Source organism: Acanthisitta chloris, unplaced genomic scaffold, assembly GCF_000695815.1.
Source record: "Acanthisitta chloris isolate BGI_N310 unplaced genomic scaffold, ASM69581v1 scaffold1824, whole genome shotgun sequence".
Classification (NCBI taxonomy): domain Eukaryota; kingdom Metazoa; phylum Chordata; class Aves; order Passeriformes; family Acanthisittidae; genus Acanthisitta; species Acanthisitta chloris.
This window is the reverse complement of record NW_008667478.1, coordinates 36,615-49,133: the sequence shown is the minus strand read 5'-3', so window position 1 is coordinate 49,133 and position 12,519 is coordinate 36,615. Positions and strand designations below refer to the sequence as shown.

At 45.1% G+C, this 12,519-nt stretch overlaps 1 protein-coding gene across 2 annotated transcripts in view; it reads right to left on the bottom strand.

The window, feature by feature from the left end:
• Positions 1-12,519, bottom strand: part of VEPH1 (ventricular zone expressed PH domain-containing 1) — a 60,155-nt gene that overhangs the window by 27,005 nt on the left and 20,631 nt on the right. For both annotated transcript variants that reach the window (XM_009072495.1, XM_009072496.1), the window contains exons 5-8: positions 12,346-12,519; positions 7,823-8,043; positions 2,992-3,201; positions 1,361-1,755 (exon numbers count right to left, since the gene is read on the bottom strand). The exon at positions 12,346-12,519 is cut by the window's right edge and continues 36 nt beyond it. In XM_009072495.1, the coding sequence (XP_009070743.1) occupies positions 1,361-1,755; positions 2,992-3,201; positions 7,823-8,043; positions 12,346-12,519 (1,000 nt within the window). The remainder of the gene's footprint in view (positions 1-1,360; positions 1,756-2,991; positions 3,202-7,822; positions 8,044-12,345) is intronic.

The window sequence follows — 12,519 nt, the reverse complement described above, 5'->3', positions numbered from 1 at the left end:
AAAGCAGAAAGGAAGCTGAGCAATACATATAAAATACTCAATATATGGGATTTGATTAATGCAAGGTCATAGTACTCAGCACTTCAAAAGCCACATTGTTCCCTCTCATGTTTTCACTGCAATTTTATGGAGCAAAACTTTTATCCTTAGTTCTACCAAATAACTGTTTCAATTACTAAACCTGGAATTCAAGATATTTAGGAAACCCTTCAGAACCATAAGCTTTTAATATATATATAAAGCTTTATATATATATATGTATATATATATAGTTATATCCCTTTTATAAGTGGAAACATCTTTTTCACTTCCTGACCACTGAAAAAGTAAAGAAATAATTATTTTATCAATAGAAGTTGATATCTGTTGGCGCTGAAGTTCTGTTGTATTAGAAGATGATGTTTTAAGTGGCTGAATATGAATTTACTGAGGCAGCTGCTCTTTGGAATCAACCATGAAGGGTTGGGCTGTAAACAACTCACAGCCATCAATGAGGTGTTGGATGCATACAGATTCATGTTGAAGGGAATAAGCAGGAGACTCCTAACCTAACCTAACCCAAACCAAGCCAATCCAACCCACTAACTTCAAAGAGGAGCATCCCAGACCCATCATGCAGCATATCACCCACCTCCCCCACAGCCTCCCCAAAGCACCTCTCCTGCACTTGAACACAAACAGCCACCTCTGATGAAAGCAGAAAACTTTAAATAACCTCAGGGAGTGAGATGGGATCCAACCCAACCCATCTCATCCTGTTGTGCCTTCAAGGAGTTTTGTGTCTGGGCTGGACCTGAGGGTCCTGACCTGTGTAGTTTCTTGTGTATCTCCTGGTTTATCAACTGGTTTAATAAGATGATAATGAGGAAGGAGACATGGGTCTGCTCTAAATCAACTCAACAGGCCAAAAAGGAGCCTTAGGTATTTTCTCTCAGCCTGTGTGGTTGAGTCCAACCCATGGCATGTTTGCTCTTGCATTCAACACTCCATGACATCTAACACAGCTCCATAGCTACAGCCTGGAGCTGGGTGATGTTCCCCTTGCCTGCCTTCCCTGCAGATGTGCCCAGAGGTCCTGCCACCCCCTCAGGGTTCATCCCCTGTGACAGCTAAAAGGCTTCCCATTAATCTTCATGGGAGTCTGGGACATCAAGGGCTGCACTCGATCCCTGAAGGAGAAGAATCCTGGAAGGTTTCAAAGCATTCCATTTGTGAATGAGGTTGTTTTACAAAGCTTATGATCCTCCCTGTCCTTGAGGCTGTGCTGGAGGAGCTTTGCTGCCCATTTGCTTGAAGTCTGAGAGGATTCTTGGTGTAGTGTTAAAGCTTTGGGAGTGGGAAAGGCTCAGCCTTCTCTTACCTTCGATCACACACTGGTCAGGGATGGGAATTTTCCTCCCCATCTCCATGACATATGCCTTCACTTTGCCCAGGTTCTCCTTCAAGTGCAAGTAGAGCTTGTCCTGGTATTCCACAGGGCTCACTGCTGCCTCTGAGCTTCCTTCCAGAGCCTTCTCTGGAGTGGATCCTGGCAAATCTGCTGATTCTGAGTAATCAACACTTTGGTGTGAAACCAAGGAGTTTCCCAGTTGCATTGCTTCAGGATCAACACCAAAAGGCAATTTATCATTTTCTTGGCTGATGTAGATCTCAGTGAAGGAGATTCCAGCAGTTATCTCCTCATTCTCCTCGTCCTGTGCTCCCTCTGAGCTCAGCCCCTTGACACGCACTGCATGCAGAGCCAGGCTCTTCGACCTGGAAGGGGATCGAGGAGAGGGAAAATGGTTTGGGGTAGAGGTAGGGCACAAAAAACACCTGAAGACCTGCTCTACCTCTCTGCATGTGGCCCATAGAGCTGAGTGTGGGCTCCCTCAGCCAGGGGCAAGCGTCTCCCAGTCAATCTACATTTCAAAAGCAAAGCTCAAGCCACAGCCTTAATAAGTAAATCAAACTAAATAACATCCATACATCACAACATCTGCCTGCCATGGAAGGAGAGAGGCAACCTCTCCCTGAAGAAGTGATGTGTCTGCTTCATCCAGCACATCATAAAAATGCCATCCAGCAGCACTGAACTGAGGCAAGGCTCAGCTTTCAGCCCTTCCTGCCCTGGACCCACATGCTGGGGATGGAGTGAGGCCTCTGTGAGAGTCAGGAGGGTAGAAGTGACTCAAAGGGCAAATGCTGGAGCAGGAAGAGAAAAGCTGTGGGTGAAGCTGCAGTGCAGAGGCTGCTGAAGGACACCATGGATGCACATTGCTGTCATTTGATACATATCATTAACAAAAACACCAAAAGAGGTTTCTGTACCTTCCTTTCTATGATGACTCTGTGCAAATTATTTTCCTATCCCTTGTGCTGCTTTAGGGCACATAAATGGGTTGCTCAGAGCAGCTGTGGCTGCTCCATCCCTGGAAGTGTTCAAGGCCAGGTTGGATGGGTCTTGTCCCAAGTGAGGACACAGAGGCTGCAGCACCCTGGAAAGACGTTATAGGACCTTCCAGTAACTAAAGGGGCTGCAAGAGAACTGGAGACAGACTTTGGACAAGGGTCTGGAATGACAGGATATGGCTTTAAACTGAAAGAGGGGAGATTTGGATGGGATATTGGGCAGGAATTCCTCCCTGTGAGAGTACTGAGGCACTGGCACAGGTTGCCCAGGAAGGATGTGTTTGCTCCATCCCTGGAAGTGTTCCAGGCCAGGTTGGATGGAGCTTGGAGCAACCTGGGCTAGTGGAAGGTGTCCCTGCCCAGGGCAGGGTGGGTGGAATTGGATGAGCTTTAAGGTCCTTCCAATCCAAACCATTCCATGATTCTGTGATGTAAAAAAATTTCATCCAGCCTTTGAGTTCACAAATGTGACTGAGTTAAAATTACACTTATGGTGCCTGTAGGCATCATGCAAATGGACCAATTTCTCCATGTTTGGATGAAGTTTAATTACACAACTGATACCCATGAAACCCTCTCACACATGTGCCAAAGCCATACCTGTTAAATCTCATGTCCTTCCTTTCTTCCTTAGAGACTTGACCCAAGCTGTACCTCCTCACTGAGCCAGGAGTACTGTTGTCCACATTGATTTTCTCCTCAAAGGCCTGGATTTTAACTTGAAGCTTCTCATCTTCTTCAGTTCCATCTATAACAGCTTTTAAGTCATCCAGTGGCGCAGAAGATTCTGATTCAGTGTTGTTTTCCACCCTAAGGAAGCAGAAGGGAGAGATTTACCATGGCACACTATGCTCATGGTGATGCTGCTCTCCTGCCTGTGACCAGTGCTGTGGATTGGGGGCAATACTTCTGTTTCAGCAGAGATACCCTCAGAGGTTGATTAATCATCTTCAGAAAAAATCTAGATCAACAACACTGTCAGATGGACCAGAAACATTGAACATCTCTGACAAAACTGGACTAGAAGCTCCATGTGCTGTATCTGCATAAGCAAATCCAATTCTTTTTTCAATAATCCAACAGCCAAAGGTTTTTCATCTGAACTCAAACTATTCCCACAAACTTGCTAAACAGTGACTTACTGCATTATTTTCATAGAGCTCAAGTCAAACTATTTACAGGGTTTATAGAATTCTGTGGTTTTAAAGGTTTGAGGAAAGTACATGCAGTTCTTACCCAATTATTGACTCTCAGTAAGGAAAATACCTTTATAACTCAGCAGAAACAGGCTCAGGAAGAGTTCTAAGCAATGTGACTGAAATTCAGAGAAGGAAAAAGTGTTAAAATGAACTTGTAGGGCTATAGGACAAGTGGTTTTGTTTAAAATTTGTTATGTTAGCCTTAAAATAATAGAATCATGGAATGGGTTGGGTAGGGGCATCTCCAGGTTAGTCAAGGCTTTATCCGCTCTGACAGTGTTCAAAGCCAGGTTGGATGAAGCCTTGAGGAACCTGGTCAAGCCTTGTGCTGGGATGTCCATGTTCCCATCCTACTCCTCCAACTAGGAGTAACCGACCCCAAAATCATGAAGGCAGAAACAATCAGGAATCTCTTGGGAACTACTAAGGGTTATTGGACACTATTTACTTTATAAACTCAACACACAGGTCTAAAAAAGTTTGTTTTGCTTCTGAGTATTTCTTTGTTTGGTTTTTTTATTCGCACAAGCAAACATCTGGCTAGCTATGTCTGTAAAATATGGATATCTAAAACCACAGAGGAGAGTTTGAACACAGCACTTGCAAAGCAGCAGAGTCTCAACAAGTCACGCTCCCAGCTGGGAAGCCCATTAAAAACTCCCCAAACTGCAAATTCCCAGTTTGTAGAGAGAAAAAAAGGGGCATGTTTTCCAAAACCAACCATAAATACTGCAGCACAAAATGCACTTTTTCATTTGTTTTGATAAAAAAAAAAAGGCAGCTCCTGATATTCCTCAAGGGAGTTTTGCTTTGTTTTTTTCTTAATTTAAGCAAGATCTCATAATATATTAACACTGCAGAACACTTTGAAAAACATATTCTTCTGTAATAAAGGACCTTGAAATGACCTTTGCTAACAAATCTTCCTGGGGATGTGGGACAAGATTTCATTTACTGGAGAGCTGTCACTCCAGCACAGCTCTCAACACTGTTCCCTTTGTCGGAACCAAGCACTGAGCAAATGTCTGTTACATATATAAATAGGTGTAAGACCTCTGCCCACAGAGAGAGGATTGATGGCCTGATGGGTTCTGTGAGTGACAGACCCAAACCAGCAAGCCCTGATGGTTGGGAATAAAAATGGCCTTTTATAACAGCACCTCTTTGTCTAGCATTCTCCTGGTGAGCTCTGAGGACTTTGGGAAGGGAATACAAGGAAATGCTTCACCTAAAGAACCATAAAATCACTGAGGTTGGAAAAGATCTCCAAGAAACATGTTATGAATCCTATTTGCCATAGGCAGAGCAGTAAAAAGTCACTGCTTAGGGTGTGGAGAGTGAGCTCCTCACTGCCTGGTGCTCCTCAAGCCAACACTTAGTATCCATCCCGCAGGAAGCCAAAAGCTCATACCCCAAGTGAAACCTTCAGTGAAGGCTCCATCACATGCCCACTGGGATGCCTGGCAGGCCTTTCTCCTGGCCTCTCCTTCCAGCAGCAGTTAAACAAACTATTGTTTGAAATCTTGGCAAGAGACATTCAGTACATTGCTGAGGCTGCTGCAGCAGGATCAGCTTACACCAAAGTTCAGGCTGTTTTGGAGAGGAAAAGGATGCAGGAGCCTATGGAGAAACCATAATGTCCTAGATTGCAAAGACAGTACCAGGTTACTCAGTACTTCATGCTTTTAGATCTTCTGGACAAAGAGATCTCAATGCACAGGTTAGCAAGTTGAGGGTGATACATGAGTAGAAAGAGCTTCTCTCCAGACCAGCAGCATTCATTAGACATCACCAGTTGGATGCCTAGCATGGAAAAAAAAAGCATCACAAATAAAGATTGCTAGAAATCCACTCCAGGTTGGATTGCTGTGAGGGCTTCAGCTCTGTGGGGATGGAGGCAAGATGAACAGACCAAGTGGATCAATAGATCCTTGTGGTTCATCAAGATACAGATGTAATCACTACCTCAAATACAATGGATGTGCAGGTTTGAAGAAGGCAAGTGGTAGAGAAAAGATCATAGAATCATCACAGAATCACATACTAGTCTGGATCAGAAGGACCTTCAAAGCTCATTCCATTCCACCCCTGCCATGGGCAGGGACACCTTCCACTAGCCCAGGTTGCTCCAAGCCTCTTTCAACCTGGCCTGGAACACTCCCAGGGTTGAAACAGCCACAGCTTCTCTGCACAACCCGTGCCAATGCCTCTCCACCCTCTGAGTAAAGAACTTCTTCCTTGTATCTGACCTAAGTCTCTCCTCTTTCAGTTTAAAAGACAACTTCATGCAGCTGCACTGAGATGAGCAGCACTGATGTAGCCTATTGTGCTCAGCTCTTAGGCAGAACAAGAGCTTGGAAGTGTTGCCAAGTTTTCTTTCTTGCCTTCGTTTAGGTGAGTGTATTATACTTCTAGGTTGTGTAAGTCCATTAAAACTTGGTATATGTTCTTAATCACCTCTGAGCCTGAATCCCTTGCAATTCTGTGACAGTCAGGGGCACCAGAGCATTGCCTGGTTTTAATTATGCTCTGCACTCGCTACATGTAAAATTGCCTGTGTCAAACAAGCCTGAGCCAGCCGTGGCTCTGAAGGAATCAGCTTCTCCTTATGTAAACACAGGAGTTTGGGGAGGAATGGTTATAATCCAGCCACACATTTTAAAACTCTTTTTCCTTTCACAGCACAAATACTCAGCATTGCTGATCTTTATAAACCAGTGCCTGCAGCAGCTCCTGAGCTGGGAGGACATTTCCATGTCAGGGACTGGACTGGTCACACTTTCCAAGTACAAGGCAGAATAAACTCTGGTGAGGTCAGTAGAGAACTCTCATTTTAGTCTTGTCTGATCGAGCTGATACTTTGCTTGATTCAGGCCTGAAAGTTAAAACCAAACAGCTAAAAATTATGACTAAAAGCAAGATTTTGCTGTGATCTCTCACAGCCACATTGGGCTAACAAGCTGGAGGCAGCTGCAAGCAAACAAGGGCATAGAGGATTGGGGAGGGAATGAAGTTTAAACTAACTAATTAAAAATCAAGCAGCACATGGAGAATAAGAAATCATCTGTAGCCACACACACAGATGATGAACCTTCTACTCCTCAGCAAAGCAAGTCCTTAACAAAGGGAGTTTTAGAGAGAAATGGGGAAACAATAACACGTTAATGAAAGCCTTTTCTTGGTTTTAACTGCTTTTTTTATCAGCTCTAGAGATAAATGTTAAGCACATAAGGATAGTAAGGAACAGGAATATCACAACATTTTAACAAATAAAGAGATTGTTGAACCACAAATCAAGGGACCACAATGAATAAATATTATGCTTTGCTACTGCAGCCTCAATCCCTGTCCTGCTGCTCTGCTCTTCCCAGAATACATCACACCCTTCTGGTCCCTTCCCCAAGTGACACCTGGCATCCTCTTCTTCCCAGTGAACTTGGCTACCTTGGAAAACCTGTGTGTTTCTTCATGCTTCCTTTTCTCTCTCCACTTTGGCTTTTTCCCCTGTCTCCAACAACATTTCTCATGAAGTGAGTACTGAGAGCTGATTTCCTCTGAGGGTTCTGCCACCAGATGAAGTTTGGACATTCCTCAGAGCCTTGGAGTAAGATGAGGGACTCTAGCTGGTTCCTTTTTCATTTTTAACTCTCTCCAGGACAGCAATTAATAGTCTCTGCAATGAGCTCAATGTTTTGGCTGCAGCGCTCCAAGCCTGTCTCCAAGGCTATCCTTCATGGTTATGAGTTTTCTGACATCTGTGTTACATTTTTCCGAGGAATCACTATTCCTTTGTGCCCTCCTGACCTATTTCAGTACACACAGCTCCAATTATAAGCCTCTCACTAATAAAAAGTGACTACCGCTATAGATTTAAACAACACTTCTATCCTTACCGTGACTAACGCTGCAATGCACTAACCTTAGGATACACATTTAGCAGCAGCTGAGTGAGCAGAACATCTTGCACATGCCTGAGAAATCTTTTTCTGCCTTTTTGAAGGAAAACCTTTATCAGGGAGCTATGCCAGTCATTGTTCTCATCACCCTCAGTGGGTATTGTCTAGAATAAACTCAGTAATTGTGTAGCCTGACTTCATCCATTTATTTTTGACTGAAGCTCTTTAGATTGCTTTAGTCTACTTATCTATACATGGATTTCTTCATGGCAGCTTGAATATATTGAATAAAGTACAGCCACAGAGATGGTTGTGACTTTGCCATGCCAACACTACCTGGTTCCTGAGGTGTTGTCACTCTCGAGCTGCTGGACAAGGAGTTTGGCTATGGCCGTGAAGCTGTTGCTCATGCGGTAAATATCTCTGCTCTGAGTGCCCAAAATGCTTGAGAAGGTGTCAGTGAGACTCTTGATCTCGAGCAGCAGGATATGGTGGAATGAGTGCTCCATGTTGGCCAGCTGGTTCACCAAGTAGAGCAGACAGGCTCTGGCTAGCTCCTGGGCAGCATGAGGAGATAAGAACAGTTTAAAACACATTTATTCATTGTTTGCTTGTGCAAGGAAGTTTGTGTGCTCTGACTGACTCACTGCCACTGGGGAATTGTGGCTGCCTCATGAGAGCCAACAAAAAAATAACTGCATCAAACACAGTTTATTATTGTGTACTACTGACTTGATTTTTGTTCCTCTTGGTGTTACCTAACGTGGCTTAACTCAGTACATCTTGTCTTCTCCTCCTCAAACCTAGAGACAGTGCCTAAATCCTCTTTGAAGGGCTCTACATTCTTCTAGGCTGGTAGATCAGGCTGGCTGAGGGATCAGAGCACCAGTGACACTGAGCTCCCCCTTCATCTGTGATGAGCCTGGCCAAGCTATTTCATAGTCACAGAATGGTTTGGGTTGGAAAGGACCTTAAAGACCATCTTGTTCCACCCTCTGCCATGAGCAGGGACACCTTACACTGGACCAGGTTGCTCCAAACCCCATCCAACTTGGCCTCAGAATAAAAAGGACACAGAAACAGAGTGCAGGAAGGTAAAGCTGTGGATGTCCCATCCCTAGGAATGTTCCAGGCCAGACTTTGGCTATCCAGTTCTGCAGGGGGATGTGATCTGGTGTATATATCAGCAGAGACCACATCTCTCACAAATTAGAATCATAGAATCAGACAGGTTGGAAAAGACTTCCAAGATCATCGAGTCCAACCTGACTGTGGTTACTGGACCATGGCACTAAGTGCCACATCCAGTCTCATCTTGAAAACCTCCAGGGACAGTGAATCCACCACCTCCCTCCCTGGGCAGCCCATTCCAATGTCTGATTATTCTCTCCATAAAAAATTTATTCCTAATGTCTAACCTAAACCTCCCCTGGCAGAGCTTGAGTCTGTGCCCTCTTGTCCTCCTGCTGGTTGCCTGCAAGAAGAGACCAACCCCCACCTCACTCCAACCTCCTTTCAGGGAGTTGTAGTGGAGGGAGTTGTAGAGGGTGATAAGGTCTCCCCTGAGCCTCCTCTTCTCCAGGCTAGACAACCCCAGCTCCCTCAGCATGTCCCCATAGCACTTGTGCTCGAGTCCCTTCACCAGCCTAGTTGCTCTTCTCTGGACCAGCTCCAGCACCTCAATGTCCCTCCTGACCTGAGGGGCCCAGAACTGAGCACAATTAGGATTAAAGGAGCTGTTTCACATCACTATATGAGACATGCAAATATTTTCTAGCAAAGATCCTTTATCATCTCTACTTGGCAAGGGCACACAACTCCAGTTCCAGCTGTTTGTGCATGTACATGTACAGATTCACATCTTAAAAAAGACACCTCAAAGGTGAAGAAGCACATTAGAATCCCAGAATGGTTTGGGTTGGAGAGGACCTTTCCCATTCATCCCAGCTCATCCCATTCCACCCCCTGCCATGGGCAGGGACCCCTCCCACTAGCCCATTCTCCGTCCAACCTGGCCTGGAACACTTCCAGCGATGGAGCAGCTTCTCTGGGCAAACCTTTTAATCACTTTAGTGGCCTAAAACAGTGCACAAGGCATAGGAATATAATTGGGATGAGGAATGTCCAGCCTGGCCCTGAACACCTCCAGACTTAGGGTTCCTCTGATTTGTTATAGTTGTCCTAAGTATATTCTATTCCACAGTCTGAAAAATATCTACATGAGAAAAAGCAGTGGAAAAATCAGCAATTTACTCAGGACCTCATATCAGATCCTCCACTGGGGTAAGTCGTTATGGCTCTGAGCAGGGTAACCCACTTGGTGCTTAGCACATGGATATAGAACTTGGGAGATATTTTGATTTTAGAGCCAGTGCTGAAACACAAACAAAGGCCAAAATCAACAGTTTTCTCCTTCCCAAGGGTCAGCAGGGGAGCAGGAAGTCGTGTGCCATGCACATGCTCCAGACTCTGCAGGGTCCCAGAGTTATTACCTCTTCTCCTCTGGGACCTCATCACAGGAGACAAAAAACTGCTGAAAGTTTGATTCCAAATCCAGCTGGGCTATAAAAATACACAGAAGACTTGGGCAGGACATGGTCTGAGCATCATGAGCATGATGTTTCTTGAAGGAAAAGTCACCTTATTTCAAAGCAAAGCAGCTATGCTGCTCTGGGCCATGACAGAGATGAATGAGGACAGAGGATCAGACAAATGACTTCCCTTCAGCCATATGGGGGAAACTCCAGCTACATACTGGGCTGGGGTGATAGAAGGAGCTTTTTCCTCAGTGGCTTGAAAGAGGTTGAGTTTTTGGTGCATAGTCACTAGTTTATTTGCAAGCTGATCCTCCCTCCAAGAGATAAACACAGGCTCAATTAACATTTAAAGCACATTTTTGTTTGCTAAACAAACTGTGCAGCAGACTAACTGGAAGAGCAGTTCTACCCACTTTCCTGTCACTTTGATCCAGCTGGAGAGTCTCCAGCCCTGCTGAAATGCTGCTACTCGCCTGGAGAGAGGGAAAAGAACAATAAACTCGGCTGAGTAATAGAATATGTAACTGATATACAAAACAAAATCACAGCAAAATAGCTCGACATGAAAGCAGTTGTTATCCTGCCACAACCCTTAGCTAACAAGTCTCACAGAGCCTATTTGGATGCACAGGACCTGTTGTTATTTTAGCAATGCTTAGTGGATTTATTCATGTCCTTTTTTGCCTTTGCATTTCATGGCATTGCATCTGTCACAAGGTGGAGACGTAAAACACCAGCAATGAGGTGTGTCAAAGTATTGTGCTTTGTCTTCAAATCAGGCTCAGGAGGCTCCAAAAAGAGATCACAAGGCTTTCAGGAGTTGGTTAACATTCCCAGTTGGTTCAAAATATATAGTTATTGGGGGGGAAAAAGGGTGATTCACATGTCTGTTTGTCCTTTGCCCCAAGATGGTGTTTTGCTTTGCATAAATTTCTGGGCAAGGGACAAGTTCTGATTTAAACTTCACCCCCGAGACTGGGGCTGACATCAACACAAGTGGTGAGAGTAAACAAGGGGCAACCTTGAAAAGAAAGGGATCTCTCTTCAGCCAAAGCTCTCATCTCCCCAGGGGGCTCTCAGGACTGCCAAGGTGGACAGAGCAGCTTAGTGAAAGCACAAGAGGCTCTTCTAGGAGGCAGCAGAAGAGATTTGCTGCCCAGATGTGCAATCTATATAGTGAAAGGCCAAACCTCACTCCTTGCCACCTTTTTTCCTCAAGTAAAGCTTCCAGTGAAATAAAATATCAATAAATAAGATTCCAGCACTGTCAGTGCTGTTTCCTTTCCCACTTGTTTTGCTTGGCTGGGCAGGGGATGCCCATTCACAGCTAAGAGCTAACAGCATATCTGTAACACAGCTCTGTTAGATGGAAGGGAAGAGGGGGAGAAGTGACAGTGGAGGATTTCAGGAAGGCATTGATATGGTGAGCTGTGAGACGAGACCATCAGCATCACATGTGTCTACAGGGACCCAACTTGGAGTGCTGCATCCAGCTCTGGGTCCCCAGCACAGGAAGGACATCAACCTGTTGGATCGAGCACAAAGGAGGCACCAAGATGATGAGAGGGATGGAGAACCTCTGCTGTGAGGGGAGGCTGAGAGAATTGAGGTTATTCAGTCTGGAGAAGAGAAGCTTTGGGGTCACCTAATTGCAGCCTTCTAGTGCCTGAAGGAGCTACAAGAAAAATGGACAGAAACTATTGACAAGGACCTGGAGTGCCAGAACAAGAGGGAATGGCTCCAAACTGACAGAGAGATGATGAGAGGGATGGAGAACCTCTGCTGTGAGGGGAGGCTGAGAGAATTGAGGTTATTCAGTCTGGAGAAGAGAAGCTTTGGGGTCACCTAATTGCAGCCTTCTAGTGCCTGAAGGAGCTACAAGAAAAATGGACAGAAACTATTGACAAGGACCTGGAGTGCCAGAACAAGAGGGAATGGCTCCAAACTGACAGAGAGAAGGATTAGATTGGATATTGGAATTCTTCTCTTCCCTGTGAGGGTGCTGAGGCACTGGCACAGGTTGCCCAGAGAAGATGTGGCTGCTCCATCCCGGCAGGTGTTCGAGGCCAGATTGGATGGGGCTTGGAGCAACCTGGGCAAGTGGGAGGTGACCCTGCCCATGGCAGGAGAGTGGAACTAGATACTCTTTAAGGTCCTTCCAACCCAAACCGTTTATGGTTCTCTGTTCTGGTAGAGCAGTTTGGTTACTTGTGAAGAAACAAACACTTAAATGATTTACTTTATGCAAGATGTAGAATAAAACAACCCCAACCAGCCCAACCCCAAAACCAACCAACCAACTCCTTCTGTTTCTAAACTCACCTCATCAATATGTCCTACAGCTCCAAAGATCTTTGCTGTTTGCCCAATCAAACCTGGAAAACTCTCACCAGTCTCTTTCAGGATGGGAAGAAAAGGGACAAAGGCTGATGGTTCATAGCTGGATATTTCCAGGAGTATGTTGAGAATCATGTCACTGTGGTTAGGGTCTCTCAA